This window comes from Harpia harpyja, chromosome Z, assembly GCF_026419915.1.
Source record: "Harpia harpyja isolate bHarHar1 chromosome Z, bHarHar1 primary haplotype, whole genome shotgun sequence".
NCBI classification, from domain to species: domain Eukaryota; kingdom Metazoa; phylum Chordata; class Aves; order Accipitriformes; family Accipitridae; genus Harpia; species Harpia harpyja.
The window spans coordinates 13330900-13347115 of NC_068969.1; the positions used below are offsets into that span (position 1 = coordinate 13330900).

Consider the following 16216-nt stretch of genomic DNA (forward strand, 5'->3'; position numbering starts at 1 on the left):
CGGAGAGCCGCCGGCTCTGTCGGGCCCGGCCTCGGCGCTGGACTACAACTCCCAGGCTGCCCCGCGGCCGGCGGGGAGGGCCTCAGTGCCCAGGCGGGAACTACGCGTCCCGGCATGCATTGCGGCAGCGCCGCAGGCGGGGAGCGGCTCAGAGGCGGGAGGGCCGGGTGAGCCCGGAGGAGGAGGAGGGCGCGGCTGCGGGCGGCTGTCGGTGCGTGGCTCTTGCGGCCTCTCCGGGGTGGTACCTGGCGAGGGCGAGAGGCTCAAGATGTCGAGGAATGTAAGTGCTGTTCGGGCCGGTCCTGCCGTTGCTCTGCGCTGCGTGTGGCGGTTCCCCGGGTCGGCTCGTTCCCGCTCCGGCCGCTCCCCCGGGGTGGCCTGTCTGAGGCGAGGGGCCCTGTGCAGCGGAGGGTCCGCTGTCACATCCCGCCTGGCATCTCGGGATGAGCAAAAGAGAAGCCTCGCCTCCTCTCTTGGCTACGTGTGCTAAAGCTGGTTCTTCGTTGTTCCCCGCAGTTAGTGTACATACAGATAAACCCCTGGGCTTTTATGCTTTAATGTGGTGCTGGCTAGGACAGCAATAGCAATTTTGTTTTAAGCTATCTCTTTTTGTTGCCCAAGATGCAATTATTTTACAGTATGCAGGCACTTTTCCACTGGTGAGGTAAAATGTAACTTGTTATTTATAGCTATGTTTTAGCTGCTCTGGAATTCAGGAGTATTACCCAATTTGTCATGGCCTGAATGCGGGGTGTGGACACCAAATAGGGAACCTAGAGACAGACTGAAGAAAGCTTGAAGGAACATGTTGAACCACTATCATAGAAATTGTTTTTTCCATCAGGCTTGAGTTTTATTTATTGTCCGTATTTCTGGTATCAAAAGTGTGATGAGGCATTTAATAAGTGTGGGAAAGTTTTGGTCAAAGGCAAGAGGTGCTACTCTGTGAAGCAGCAGTATTAACAAAGCTGAAAGACTGATTTTGAAACAGAATGCCTTCCCCTTTCACACAAATATTGCATTTTTGGTTTATCTCCAACAGTTCTCTGATACTGGCAGCAGAAAAGAACATGTTAAAATCACAAGTGAGTCCAAACCAGGGTTCCTGGAGAGGCTCAGTGAGACTTCTGGAGGCATGTTGATGGGACTTGTGACATTTCTTCTGTCTTTCTACCTTCTTTTTACCAATGAAGTAAGTGAAATACTGTCAGTGTTCACACATAGCTTTAAAATGTCACAGTTGAGGTGACATTCAACTAGTTTTGCATTTATAGGCTTAATCAAATGGTCATGTTAAAGCTTTATTACTTCATCCATGAGAAGAGGACATTATGTCTGGAGAGCCTAGTGCTTATGCTTGGGATATAACAGAAGAGTGAAGTCACAGGGCCACAGATAGTATTTCTGTAGAACTGAGTTTAACAGAGACAGTGGCAGTGTGTGATGAGAGATAAGATTCAAAACTTGTGAGCTGATGCAGAAACAGGCTGTAGTATTATTGAAGGAGGGTTGTGTAACCCAGCTATGTTCCAGTCTTCTCTCTTTCTTGGGATAATATAGGGTCCTCACTTCTAGTGTTGTTATAATTGCATTAAAGGAATTCATACTCCATGTTGCAAAATTGAGGGCGTTAATTATTCTCAGTGTTGTTTTATGTCTTGGGTTTAGATTGAAAAAATAATTAAAGTAAGCAGGGAATCCTAACACCCTGCTGTTGCAAACATACATGCTTTTGGCAGTTTAGGAGTGGGGGAGCAGAATTCTGTGAATTTTCACCTAAGACTACCTTTTATACCTCTACAAGAGGAAAGAGAACTACTCCCAGTTTTGGTGACTTTGCAGGAAAAAACACACTGTAACATGATGGTAAGGTAAGGAAAGCTTCTGCCATGTAGTTGTATGGGTCTATGGAAAAAGGACCATAACTGGCATAATTTTTGCAGTTATTCATGAACAACGGACAAGGTAAGAGATGAAAAGCAATAATTTTAGACCCTTGTAGGAATAATCTATGTGTGTTTGAGGAGCTTATTCAATGTTAATGGTCATGCTGCATGAATAAGAAGTACTGCCCCAAACTCAGTCTGACAGAGAAAGAGCGTAGAAGTACAAGCGTGTTTCAAGAATATGACTTGAGGCTGAATATACAAGCATTCCTTGTGGTCTTCAGAATGCTTGTCTGCTAACATTTTTTACAAAATACTGCTGTACCATTGATTCTCCACAACTTGATTTTGCTTTTCTTGATTGCAGGGACGAGCTTTAAGGACAGCTAAATCTCTTGATGAGGGACTTTCTCTTGTGATCCCTCTTGATAGCATCCACAGTGTGTCTCAGCAGAATGAAGGGAGATTGGTGCATTTAGCTGGTGCTCTGACTACATCTAAGGTAAATAAAATAGTATCTTGAAGATAGGAGTATTTTGAGCTTGGAGGGAAGGAAAAGTCTTTGCCAGTTAAAATTGTGTTTGATATCCAGGGAGAAGACATACAGCTTCTTTCCTACTCTGTAAGCATTGCCAGCTACCACCCAAGCTTTGGTTCTTGGCCCAGAATCGGGGAGATGCTGTACAGCCTTGGTCTCCCTACTCCCAAGCAACACGCTACCTCTAGCTATGTTTACCTTCCCACTGCCTTTGGTGGATAATTTCAATTCCTCTTTGTATAGAGAACCTGTTGTGTATTCATGATATTGTAAAGTTTTTAGGCTTTTGCAGTACAGAGGCTCTGCAAGTTCTGACTTTTCGGTAACGATGTCGTTTTCCGTGGTCAGTCTGCACTGCAGAAGGTAACACAGCACAGTAGCTTCCAGTAAAATAAAACCTCCCCCTGGTTTAAACACTTCAGCCTGCATACCATTAGCCAGCATTTCTGGTTTTATTATTCACTATGGCAATAATTTTTGGTGATGATTCCTCAGGTCAGATTTATCAGTGATGTAAAGAGATGCTACTTTTTGTCTTTCATAACAGTTATTCTATATTCAACTGTGTGTGACATAGTACTATGTACAGTGAGGTATGTAAATGGGTTTGATAATAAAAGTACAATGTTTTGAGTTTGTGAGGTAACGGCTTTTATACTGACTTGTATTTTATTTTTTTAAATAGCCTTTGTTTGATCCCAGCTATGGGCTCTCCATCCAGGCTGTCAAACTTAAGCGTAACGTGGAAATGTACCAATGGGTTGAATATGAAGAGTCAATGTAAGTAAAAGAAATCTTTAAAAGGTGTTCATAAAGCTGTTGTATTAACAGGATCCCATCACATATTTTTTTCTCTCCCCACCCCCAAAGAAAAAAAAACCAACAAGTCTTTACAGCAGGAGAATTCTAGAGATCTTGGGGTTTTTTTAGAGCATCACTTTAATTTCATTGGAGATGTCAGGTCTTGTAGATGTTGCAGAATTTGCATCTGATAAAATTTGGGTAACATCCAAGGCCTTTTATCAAAAGTTTCCACTTCCTGATTTTGTATAACTTCATAGGGGGTTTCTTGGCCTCCATGCTACAGCTGTCATTTTTTGTTTTCATTATTGTTGTCTGGTGCTGGGCCACCTCGGAGCCTATTGATCTATTTTCTGTCATGTGTGTTGTCAACAGAATTCAAAGATCTTTACCAGTTTATGAAAAAGAAGAAAAAAAATAGAAGACACTCATCTTTTCCCCAAAGACTTAGTTGATTTCTATCCTTTCTAATATTCCTAAAGCTTCTTTTTTTTATTGATGTACTTTCTGCCCATCAGGATTTCTGTAACTCCACCCCCATAATACTCCCTGCCTGCTAGTTGATTAGCAGAATCAAAATCACTGTCTCAAAATACTTGGTTCTGAATTTTTTCAAATAAAACTTCATAATCCTCTTTTTCCCTGCATATGCTAAGCCTTTCCTGCTGCCATTCTCTAAAACTTAATCATGGACCCTCAAGCCAATTTTTTTCCCTGTCCTCAAAAAGGAAATACAAAAAGATTGTTGCTGAATCTGGAAACTTCATCATATTTTCCCTTGACTATCTTCCTTTCTTCCACAATGACAATGATTTACTTGTTGGGTTTTTTTGTTGGTTGGCTGTTTTTTTTTAAATCTCCCAAAGGGGTCTTAACTTTTGTTAGAAAAGTAAGTGAACCCAACAATTTCAATTATGAGACCCAAAATAAACTCTGATAAACCCATTGACCCAAAAACTGCCTGGTTGATACCTCCAGCCTAACATACACTAGAGTATTTCAAAGCAATTAAAAAACCCTATTGTATCCAATTGAATCTAGAAGTCAGATTCTTTTCTCAGACTTGTGGACACTTGACACTTTTTGGCTCTTGACTATGAGGGAAATCTCTTCATTTCTTTGGTACTTTATACATGTGCAAATTGAAGTGCTCAATTAAACCAAGACATGATTTCTCGATTATTAGAAGACTCTGCTACCCCTTATCCTTAATAATCAAAAGCCATCATTAATTTCTAGCTGTGAAAGTAAACCGCAAATTTTATTTGCTTGAGAGACACTCAGATTAGTTTATAATAGACAATATTGCAGTCTAGGTACCTTTTCAAGGGGATTTACAACACTGTAATGAAATGTTAGCTACTCTGCTAATAGTTGCAAGGAGAAGGGGAAAAACATTTCTGTTGTTATTAATAATTCCGCTGACAGTAGTATAAAAGTTATTAGCTACTGTGTAGGTCTGACTCCACAGAACTCACGTTCCAACTGTCTTCTGTGTCATACGAAAAAAAATGTCAGAGGTAGTGAAGGTGTGAAAAATAACTTCTCAGTTTTAACATGCTTATGGTGCAACATCTGTAAACGGGTTGTTGATTTAGGTCAGCTTGTCTTACTGTCTTTAATACTAGTTGTTCCACATCGATGTAGTCAACACCTCCTTGTTGGCAACATGGGAATAAAAGGGTTGTGGCTGTTCAGCGTTTGTGTGTAGTTTTCTCCTTGTACAGAGAATCTATGTGTTCAGAATAGGTAGTTCGGAGAAGAGTTACTTATCTTTACAAGTTTGTGCTGCCAGTGAGCTGTCTGTGCATTTCATTTGTAAAGTATATTCTGCCCTGAGCCAGGGGTGTGTGTGCACTGTTTTGGTTCTCATCCCACTCCTTTTCTCTGCAGTGAATATGAAGAGAATGGTGAGATTAAGAAAGAGACAAAGTATTCATACAGTAAGTTGATCTACAGAAAGTCCCTTTTCTTTTATGTATGTAACTTTGGACTTTTATGTGTGTGTATTTTGATATTTGTTGTAAACCCTGTATTTTCTTGTTGGGAAAGAAAGGAATGTGAAGAAATAAGCAAAAATTCTGTTTCCTAAACAAATGGTAGGACCTCCCTTCCTTGAGGTAACTGAGGTGAAAGGAGGTGTGCTGTTAGCAAGCAACTACTACAGAAAGTCTTGTCTTGGAACTCCTAGAGGTTCAGAGCAGCATCTAGGGACAGGATGCTCTGGAGTTAGGGCCCATAATTTCCTCGGTGACAGCAGATGGGCAGAAATGGGAGTGTGTTCAAAGCTATGCCTGAGATTACTCTTCAGAAGTGGAGTAATTGGGCATATGTCAGGCATGAGCAGAAGAGAAGGGAACAACAGTGTAGCTCCAGCCTGTAAGACAGCCTGTTGAGAATCTGTTTAGGTGTTGATACCAGTTAATGAAAACCACCAGCACCTTCTGATGTGCGCTGTGGCTCTTGCCAAATGCTTTTTTGGCAGGAGCAGAACTGAGAGCATTATTCTGATCTACCCAGTGGCAGAAAAATACTCTGAGTCATCGTATATCTGGAGATTGGTCTCTGCACTTCATTTATCTCTGATTAAAGCACATGGATGTGTAACGTGGGTGTGCAGCAGTTTCTGGGTGTGATCATAAAAATACCCCAGGTCAGTGAAGCATGGGACACTGCAGCACGGAGATACATAAGGAGCAAAGCTAGTGGTTGTGAGCTGTGAAAAACAGCCTTACAGTGGCAGGGAACAAAAAGAAATGCCATTAAAAAAAAAAGCTGCCCTCTCAAGATTGATGGATTCTGTCCAGTAAAAGTCTCTGTATTATTAGATGTGGTGGGTTAGCCTTGGCTGGCAGCCAAGGGCCCACACAGCTGCTTGCTTACTCTCCTCCTCAGTGGGACTGGGGAAGAGAGTGGGAAGAACAGGAATGAGAGAGCTTGTGGGTTGAAATAAAGATAGGGAGATTCTTACCAATTACCATTGTGGCTCAAACAGACTCAATTTGGGCAAAATTAACTTAATTTATTGTCAACTAAAATACATATTTAATTACTGATTAGGGTGTTGGCAAAACGCATTTGCTCTCACCCTTTCCCAGGCTCAACTTCAGTCCGGACTACTCTCCCCTTGCCCCCCGCCCTTGTTATCACCACAGGTTACACTCACTCCCCTTAGTGGGGAAGCAAGCAGTGCAGGGGGTGGGGGTAGGTTTACAGTCAGTATGTAGTGGTTTCTCTCTGCCACTTTCCTTTTCACACTTTTGCTCTGCTCCAGCATGGACTCTTCCCATGCTGCAGTGAATATCTGCTCTGCTGTGGAGCACCTCCTCCTCCTCCTCCTCCTCTGTTTTTTGGTGTTGTCTCTGTTGTTTCTTACTCCTTTTTGTTCCCTCCCTTCCCCATTTGGTGTTTTCTGCCCTTTCTTAAAAATCTTTTCACAGAAGTGCCCCAGACTTCACTGATGGGCTCAGCTGTGGCCTGCAGTGGGTTCAATATGGAGCCAGCAACACCCAACACAGGGCAGTCTCTGACCTCTTGCCACAGAGACCACCCCTGCAGCACCCCACCACTACCAGAATCTTGCCATGTTCCCAATACACCAGAATATCCCTTTCAATGGTACCTACTCCACTGTTTAACCAAACTCCCTTTCCTTCTTCTCTACACCTTCATGGAAGTACAGCAAGCTATATTTAATATGGAAGCTGCTCAAAAAAGGGACTCTAGTTTTGTAGGAGTTATAAGGAGCCTACTGGGGTCTGTTCTCGGGATGTGGGAAGGCTGCTGTGGCCCGAACAAAGGCAGCATTATGCATTTTTGACAGTGGCACATACAGGTAACACCTCTATCTGTTGCTTGACTACACTGAAATCTGCTAGTTCCAGCGGAGCTCGCAGCCTTTCCTCACAAAATCAGATTATTCCCAAAGAGTGGAGCCAGGAATCAAAGCCTGATCATGGAAGATGCCAACAGCAAAGCTCCCACTGTGCAAAGTTGAGTTACAATTTTACCCCTGAAATCCTTTTTTTTCCTAATCCTGCCATTCCTTGTTAATATGCTAGGAGGATGGATTTAAGTATCAGTACAGACTATCACATACATACCTTGATGTAAACAGTGTTACTAGGAGTGTAACTTAGAACTGATTAATTGATTGAGAGGTATCTTCAGTAACTAAGATCTGAGTGGCAATTCTTCCTGTCTTCTCCTCAACCTTCATATCATTTTCTTTAGATACTGAGTGGAAATCGGAAGTTGTGAACAGCAGAAACTTTGATCGAGAAATTGGACACAAAAACCCTAGGTAATTTACCACCTGGCACAGTCCCTCTAGATTCTGTCACTTTATCTGATCAAAGATCAGAGCTAAGTGACTAGTCTTCATGACACAGTGAAGTGGGTGGAAGCTGTTGGTCTTTTGGTAGTTGGGAGAACTAAGGCATAGAGGAATTAGAGAGCAGTTCAAAGCTGCCTGGTGGAACCAGAATTAAGCTATCCATTAGTAATGGCTGGACATCAGGCTATTATTATATTACCTCTGGACCATGTGGTCTCCATGTAGCAGAACTTGAATGGGTTTCTTTCTGACTTTTACTGTCTGTTAGTGCAGTCTATTACTAATTTCTTCTCCTATTATAAGTACAAGGTTAGAATAGCAGACATCCCATGAGCTTTTCATACCACTTGCGTGCTGCTTTTTCTAAGCTAGCATGCATGAGCTCACAGGCTTATTTGTGGCAATTGCCCATATATAATTTATATATATCTCATCTGCAGCATTTTAGTTACACTACAATGTGCCATTTTTAATGCTAAGTTTTAGCTTGCTTGTCATTCTTACAGCACCTGCTTGGTTCCTTAGGATGCAGGATGCCATCTGGCAAAAAACATTATGTGTGAGTGAAAAATACGTCCGGAGAGATAGTAGGACCAGGATTTCAATAAAAGTTTGAACTTTGCAAAATATCCAGAACTTTGTTTTGGTTCTGTGGGCTCATGCAAATACACTGCCCTTTATTGGGAAGTACTACTTAAGGAAGGAAAGCAAAGATCTATGTGTTTTTGATTGTAAGTCCCAACTAGCAGACTTGTTTAGATGAGAGACGATAGAAAAAAGCATGCACAGATAACATACCTGCTTTGTCTCTCCTCCCCATGCACCTTTTTTTGTTAATGAAAATTCTCCAAGCCTTCTCCAATAAATGCAAATCTCCAACTGAGATTAAGAAACATTTTTGATTTAGTGCTATTGCAGTACATAATTTAAAAAGTCCTGCAGCTAAGAACACTTCATCTAAGTGTATTGGTACAAACCCAGGAGACTGAACATAACTGTGGTGGATCCTTGTGTGAGACAGCACAGTGTATGCAGACATGCCGAACTTTAGAATTGATGCCTAGCATTAATGAGACTCTATTTTAAGTGTATACTACATGTCGTCTTCTTTCTGTCCATCCATCTTTTATCTTTTTATGTGACTTAGACATTTGTGAGAATAAAATCTGTTGTTTACTGCCAAGGAGATTTTAGTAGTACTACTTATGAGAATGAAGTAAAGTCTGTAAGTAAAGGATTCCTGAGTTTGGAATTTAATTAACTTGGCCATGATGTAGAATTACCTTTATATGGAGAAGGTTTATGATCTAGGTTTCTTAATTTAGCAGGTAAGACCTAGCAGTTGACAGCAGAAGCTAGATACATTCAGGCTAGAAATAAAGTGCATTTATGAGTGTAGCTAAATGTTGCAGGAATTCATCTAGGAACGAGATTAATTCATTGTCACTCAAAACCTCTATATCAGCGCTGAACAGCTTCCTGAGAGCTGAACTCCATTTCAGCCCACTATAGGTTCAGTACAGAAAAAACTAGTGAAATCCTACGGTGTGAATGGAAGGTCAGGCCAGGGGGTGAGACAGTCGTATCTTGTCTTAACTTATTTTAATGGCTCCAACATTATGAAGTCTGGACACAGTTTCTTGATGGATTTTTTTTTCACGTCATGACAGCCATTTAGCTCTTTGAGTTTCTCCTGACGTTTGACATGGTACCTTTTATGTGCTGTATATTACATACTGCAAATCAAGAGTTTGATCATAATTTTGGGACTAATCAGGGACTCTCTCTGTTCCTCAGTGCCATGGCTGTGGAGTCTTTCACTGCTGTTTCTCCTAACGTCCAGGTTGGCAGCTTTGTTCTTTCCAAGGGTAAGGATTACTTTGTACTGGCTTTGTGTCTGCTGTTGCATCAGCAGTGGACTTTGGTTCTTTCCACAGTGGTGGTCATTTCAAGTGATAATCAGGAAGCTAGCCAGCAAATTGGCTGTTCCAAGTTAGACACTGGACCTGAGCTTGATTCTTTATTCTGCTTAGGTCTTGTGGATAAAATTGATGACTTCAAGCAGTTGAGCTTGTCAAACCTTGAGGATCCACATGCTGATGTTACCCGAGGAGGAGATTACTTTTACCACAGCGAGAACCCCAGGCGTCCAGAAGTAAGATGAGAAAGATAAACCAAAGCAGTGATTACTATTATGTGAGAAAGAAAGTTAGGGCATGTCCCATTTCTATTTAAATATGTAGAAATTGGAGTGCAGACCATCACATAGGATGACACCCTTAGTACAGTCCTTCAGCATGAGTGCTTCTGTTGCAGGAAGCTTCTGATCCTGCTTCTTTGTCTTCTGTTTTCTTGAGTCTGCCATGCTTTTAAATGGAAAGACACGGGATGGTGCTGGGAGGTGGGTTCTACCTCTGCCTTGCTGTACTGAATGGAGTACGATGAAATAGATTGTTGTCAGCTTGTGCTGCCTGCCCCCCTCTGCCAAAAGATGAAATGACAAAGGATGAACATAGGTTCTCATTGCTGTTAATGTGCTCCTGCAGCTACATCAGAGGGGGTATTGCAAAACAGCATTAGAGCTATCCTGTTTCGGCTCTCAACTAGGCCTGAAAAAAGTACAGCTTGGAAATCATTCTGGATGTCCTCTGGCTTGACACAAACATTCAGAAAAAGTGTTGATACATAAAAGGTGTTCCCGTGCAGAGTTGTCTTTCCTGTGATTCTCCTTTGTAAAGAAATCTTTCTTGACTTCCAATATTCTCTTGTTTCATAGGTAGGAGACCTTCGTGTCTCATTCTTCTATGCAGGTCTGAGTGGAGATGACCCCTATTTGGGCTCTGCTGATAAGGTGAGTCTTCAGCTGTTTCTGTATTTTGAAAACTCTGTTCCCAACTCAGTAACCAGTAGAAATTTTTCCCGTTCTTCCAAGGTGACTGTGATTGCTCGCCAGCGAGGTGATCAACTGGTTCCATATCATACCAAGTCTGGAGATGTCCTGCAGATTCTGTACCGTGGGGAACTCTCTGTGGAGGTGAGATACCACACTGTACTAGTGAAGGGGTAAAACTGGAGATGGTAGTGCAGAAACAGCAGGGGAGTAAGCTCATTCTTCTTCAGACCTGCTGTAGAGGAGAAGATACTTGGTGTAAACATTGGCTTTTCTCTCTCCTTTTTCTAGGACAACGCGTTATAGCCTGTGTTTGCGTTCCAGGTTTCTGCACGTTCTTTGCGTTGCAGCAAAATGCCATGCTTCGCCCACTAGCAGTGGGCTATAATTTGGCTATAGTTATTCCTGATGGTTTTTTTTAATTTTAAAAAGGAACTGTGGCTAAAGTAGCTATATATTTATCTTTTTAAAATCCCCTTCTGTTGCTGCTGAACATCCTTTGCTTCAAAGGCTGTTTCTGTGCCTTCTCATTTTGCTTTTATTTGCTCTTTGGTAGTTTGCCACTTACGCATGCAAGTACATGCTTTTGAAAAGGTCGTATGTAAAAACAGTAAAAATCAGGCTTTAATTAAACAAACCGTAGGAGCTATCCTCTCTTCAGCCTCTAATAACAGGAGTTTAGGCTTGTTTGAAATGTTTATTGCTATTCTGGCTGAGAAAGAACCTTGAGGCAGAGCATTATGCTCCAATAAATCCTGCATGCTCCAGCAATTTGGTGATTCATTTACTCCTTTTAGTAGGTTTGTTTCCATTAATGATTGTTTCATGCCCTGCTGCAAAAATCCCAGATGTCAACAATTTATAGGAGCTCCCAAAAGTAGTTAAAAAGGCTTTTGTTTTGAGTAGAAAGAGAGTAGCAGTAGAGTCAGCTCTCTGCTGTGAGCTCTGTATCTTCATTAGATAGAATTTTAGTTCATTGCATATTAACTCACTACAAATGAATAATTCATAGAGTACTTGTATGTACAAGTAATCAATCAGTCATACACGTCTTTTCACATTAAGTGCTTTATTATGTCTTAGCCATCTTCATGTGTATGTTTTATAGAGCCAGAGGGGCACACAACCCATTTTGAAAAAATCTTACTCAGAATTCTTGCAACTTCTTGCAAATAGATGCTTTGCTTTGCCTGATGAAATACACACATACCTTTTATCTTTTCTTCCCTTCATACTGCTTGCTTTCTTTCATATACCTTTCCCTCAGCCATTATTGGATATTGTTGCCTTTTCTCTCTTCCTCCAAACATAGTGAAGTCAGATTGTTCCTCCTTTATTACATTTACTTATTAGTATTTTATTTTCCACAGTAATGTTGAATGTATCCATTTGCAGCAAAAACTGTGTGCTTTCTGCCTGTGGTTATAGTGTGTTGAACGGTTCTTGTTTAGCTGTCTTAATTTAGAAAAATGCTGGTTTCCCTTGTGCTGCACTTTGAAATCCATTGTAGTGGGCTGTGATACTGTGCAAAAAGGCCCTGCAGAATGAGCTGCAATGCATCTTCTACAAGAGAATTTGTACTCCTAAAATGCTGTTGGCTGTGATTTGCTTATAATACATTGGAATCAAGAGGATCTTGAAAGAAACTGAGAAACAGGCTGCATGTAATGGTGTTTGCTTTCAGGAAGTGTTTCAGAAAGAGCATGAGAGTAACACCATGAAGACCTGGGCCCTCCGTGCAGCAGGTTGGCTGACAATGTTTGTAGGCATCAGCCTAATGACCCGAATCTTTTACACTTTGGGTAAGTTTTTTACAGAAATGTAAAATGATTTAGAAATAGGATCATAATCCCTAGAGAGTCCTCTCTTGCTCACATATGCAATTCATTAATTTGGAGGTCAGGAGGAATCTGGTTTGAACTCAGATTGGATTTGATCTGAAAGTCACTGTAGGCAATTGCAGGTAAACAGGATCCCAGAACCAGATGGCTGCTTTGTGAACATTAAAAGAAATTATGCAAATATCTATTGCCAGTCTCAGAAGATCCCAGCCCAGTGCTTACCAAAATCAGAAGCTGAAGCACATGTTGGGCTGGTTCTTTCAAGTCTAACTCAAGGTGCTGCAATCCAATTACTTTCTACACCCATACACAAGTGGTCCCCCCTAACAGGTCTTAATTACTAGTTGTATAGTAACATATCTTTGTTATCTGGTTATTCTACACTACTGTGAACAGACAGCAAAGAAAGTTTTTGTTTATCCTTTTAACATAGAAAAATGTTGGAATAAAAACTTACAGAAAAGCAGGACAGTGCCTCAAACTTGTATAAACTCCAGACATCAAAGCTATTGTTTGCTTTGTAGCTGCGATCTCTTCTTTTTTCTTATTTATTTATCCATATACATGCTACTGCAAGATTTATTGTTGCCAGAGATTAATTTTTATGCTAGCATATTTTATCAGTTGCCCTAGACTTGTTCCATAGCTGCAAGGCTATCAGTCTGCTCTGCCTCTCAAGCCTTGGACAAGACTTCAGACTTAATTTTAATTACTTCCTGTCTGAAGAGATGAGGATAGCATTCTCTTAGATGTTTAGCTGTTCCTTAATTATCAAATGCCTTGAGGATACTCTGCTGAAATGCCTTATCCAGTGCTCTTGATAAATAATTTGAGTCTGTCTTTTGATTGCAATGATTAGTGTGCAAATCCTAGGCGTGAATAAGACTTCCTTTTAAACCATCATCTCGATCCCTTGTTTAATTCTTTCTGCAGTGGACTGGTTTCCTGTTGTGAGAGATCTGGTTAACATTGGATTAAAAGCATTTGCCTTCTGCGTAGCCAGTTCGCTGTCACTCCTGACCATCTCCATTGGCTGGCTCTTCTACCGCCCGCTCTGGGCTTTGCTGATCGGGTTGCTCTCTGTAGTTCCAATCGTGGTTGCGAAATCTCGTGTTCCACCAAAGAAGCAGCAGTGAGGAGGAGGTGGTTGAGTTTTGCGCTGAATGCTGGTTAGAAACTTCTCAAGTGCATTTCTGTCCCGGTTACTGCAGAATGCTTACAGCATATCACAGTTCAGCAGGGTGCACCAAGAGTTGGGGAGGGGGCTTGAATGTGGTAGTTGATACATGTTATCCATGAAGAATATGACTACAGGATGCTGTTTATAGGAAGTCAGTGACATCGACTTTGGGATAAAGCATTTTGGAGTGTCCGTACTGATGATAAGTTAGTGAACAAGCAGATTTGTACCTCTGACCACTTACTAATTCCCCCTGATGTGAGAACTGGCAAGTGCTCGCTGGCAGGTGGGGCATCTTGTGTATTATGGAGAAAGTGCCAGCTTCATCACATGGACTGTGATTAGATATCCTTAGGAAATACGTGTGTGTACCTGCCTCTGACAAACCCTCCCTCTGCTGCCTTTTCTTATATACACAGTCACGCACCCTTCTTTGGCTGATGCATTTGGAAGTGTATGTGTTCAAAGGAAAAACACAACTTAGTCAAATTTCACACAATACTTAGGTAAAATGTATGCTTTTGGACTGAGTTTCAAAGTAACTTGAAATAAGAGTGGCCAGGTTAGCAGTGCTCTGAGGTAGGGCAGATTTGTCAGAAAGCATTGATTTCCCCCAACTTTTTAAAAATCTCTGAAGTTGTTCGTGGTTAAGCATCCAAAATGGTAGCGTGGACTATACCATTGCATAACTATTTCAAAAATTTAACTTCAAATTGCACTTACTTAAGGGGATACTCAGAGGTCACTAACCTTTAAAAATAAAACCTGCTGCCTCGAAACAAAACTAATTTTTACAGTTGAATGTATATTCTTTATTTGGGTTTTTTTTTGCTGTGTATACTGTTTCTTTCTTGAATTTCACTTAGTAAGGACAATGAACGTACTCTGTGAAATTAAATAATGAAAACATTTTTGCCTGATTATAGTTCATAGACTTTAGTAGCCTAAATTTTCAGCTTTATATTGTTAGAGGAATGCCTTCTTTTAGTGTTGTGATGGCTCATGTTTACGTATTTCTGCTGTAACCAGTACTTGAGATTAGAGACTATCTCGTACTGTTTTTAAGTCTCTCTCCATCTAGCTAAAGTCTGGCTTCCAGATGTGCCCTCCCTACACTACAGTGTGGTTTTTTTTTTCTGTAAGTACAAAAATAATGTCTTCATTTAAGAAATCCAGCTATGACCATCAGGGGTCTTCCCCATACCAAAGGAACTTAACTTGAACATACATAGAAGCAAACGTTTGCTACAAGTGGTACTGAAAGAGAGATCCGAGTTAAATTTTTTGAGAAGTAGTAGCTACTTTATTAGCCTTAATTCTTTTCATTCTTGTGGTATTTGAATGCTGTCAATTCAGTCTCATGGCTTGGTTCTGCTGGTAAAAGCAGTAGTAGTGAGTGAAAGATTATAGGAAGTGCAAGTGGTCTCATCCATGCAGCTGACATGCGTTAGCGATACTGCGCAGTCTTCCTGCTGCTCACTAACACCAACTTTTGCTCCATGAATAAAGAATTGCACTCCACTAGGGAGAAAAACAGGTGTTGGACTGCTGTTTTACCAATGATGCAGGAAACTAACCAGCATTATGGTATTAGAGATGAAGATACAATTTTCTACAGAACTGCTGAGCTTTTGTATATTTAATAAAATACAATTTTCAAAAGGTTGGTCTGTAGGCTTCTTTTTTTATTACATTTAAGTATTGCACATTTCATGTCCAGGAATAGTGTCCAGGTACACAAGGGATTAGTTTGTAGGTTCCACATGAACTAGTTTTCTATTGTTGGTTGAGATAAATGCACAGCTGGGTTTTGTTTATCCTGCAAATATTTCTCCATTTTGGGAAGCGAGATCCTAGTAACAGAACAGCTGCGATTTATCTGGTCTGTATACTTCTGTGTGATGAAAGGCTGATTCCAGCCTACAGGGGTTTTACTCTCCATTACTGACTACTGAAGTAATAGTAACTTCCTTGCCTCCATTAAGATTATTTGAAAAATATGATGGTTCAGCCTTACTGGATACAGCCTTTTGTATTTTTAAAGAGACTGGGGGTTTACCTATGCATTCGACAGCTGAAAATACTTTTGTCTTACATGCTAGTGTGTGCACAGGATTGACACAAAATAAAGTAAGACTCCTTTCACAGACAGGAACTTGTTTCCCGGGCCAGGTGTGGTGGTGGAGCCAAGGCTCGCTTTCATTGCACGTACACAACATTTCTATAGAAACAACTGAAGCAGTATTTCTCTTGCTTCCTTACCAAAATCTGACAGAACATGTACCTCATCTGTCAATCATCTTCCCTTTCTGCTTCGGTCTCCCTTACAGTAAATTTACTCTTTCATCTGTTGCATGCTTACGTTAGGAGAGCTGGCTGCCTATGGAGCTGAGGGGTAGGATTCTGCCACCTGAAGATGTTATTGTCTCTTTCCCCGCTGACTATAAATAGTCATTACACTCATAACGTCGTGTATCTGCGCCCAGCGTCCCAAGTTAGGAAGTGCAGAGTCGCTTTGGTACAGCTGCTACCAGCTCCCATTTTAAGCTGATGAAAAATTACCAGTATCAGCAGGAGCTGGACATGTGCCCACACATTCAAAGCGCTTGTCTCTGGGTGTATCCTGCCTATGAGCGCAATGACGAACACAGAAGGAACTACGTCCTCTGTGCCCTCTGCAGTTTTACCAGTTCATGCAAGATTCAGAATTTTTCTTGAAGCCTTATTTATATACAGGTTATATC

General features: G+C 41.1%; 1 protein-coding gene across 1 annotated transcript; it reads left to right on the forward strand.

Moving 5' to 3' along the window:
• The first annotated feature begins 141 nt into the window (after window positions 1–141).
• On the forward strand, window positions 142–15134 carry TMEM43 (transmembrane protein 43). Its single transcript, XM_052776423.1, has 12 exons — window positions 142–280; window positions 1043–1192; window positions 2254–2388; window positions 3110–3204; window positions 5119–5168; window positions 7459–7528; window positions 9359–9429; window positions 9595–9716; window positions 10338–10412; window positions 10494–10595; window positions 12136–12253; window positions 13226–15134. Exons 1-12 carry the CDS (start codon window positions 269–271, stop codon window positions 13426–13428), a joined length of 1203 nt encoding a protein of 400 aa, XP_052632383.1. The 5' UTR covers window positions 142–268; the 3' UTR covers window positions 13429–15134.
• The last annotated feature ends 1082 nt before the right edge of the window (window positions 15135–16216 follow it).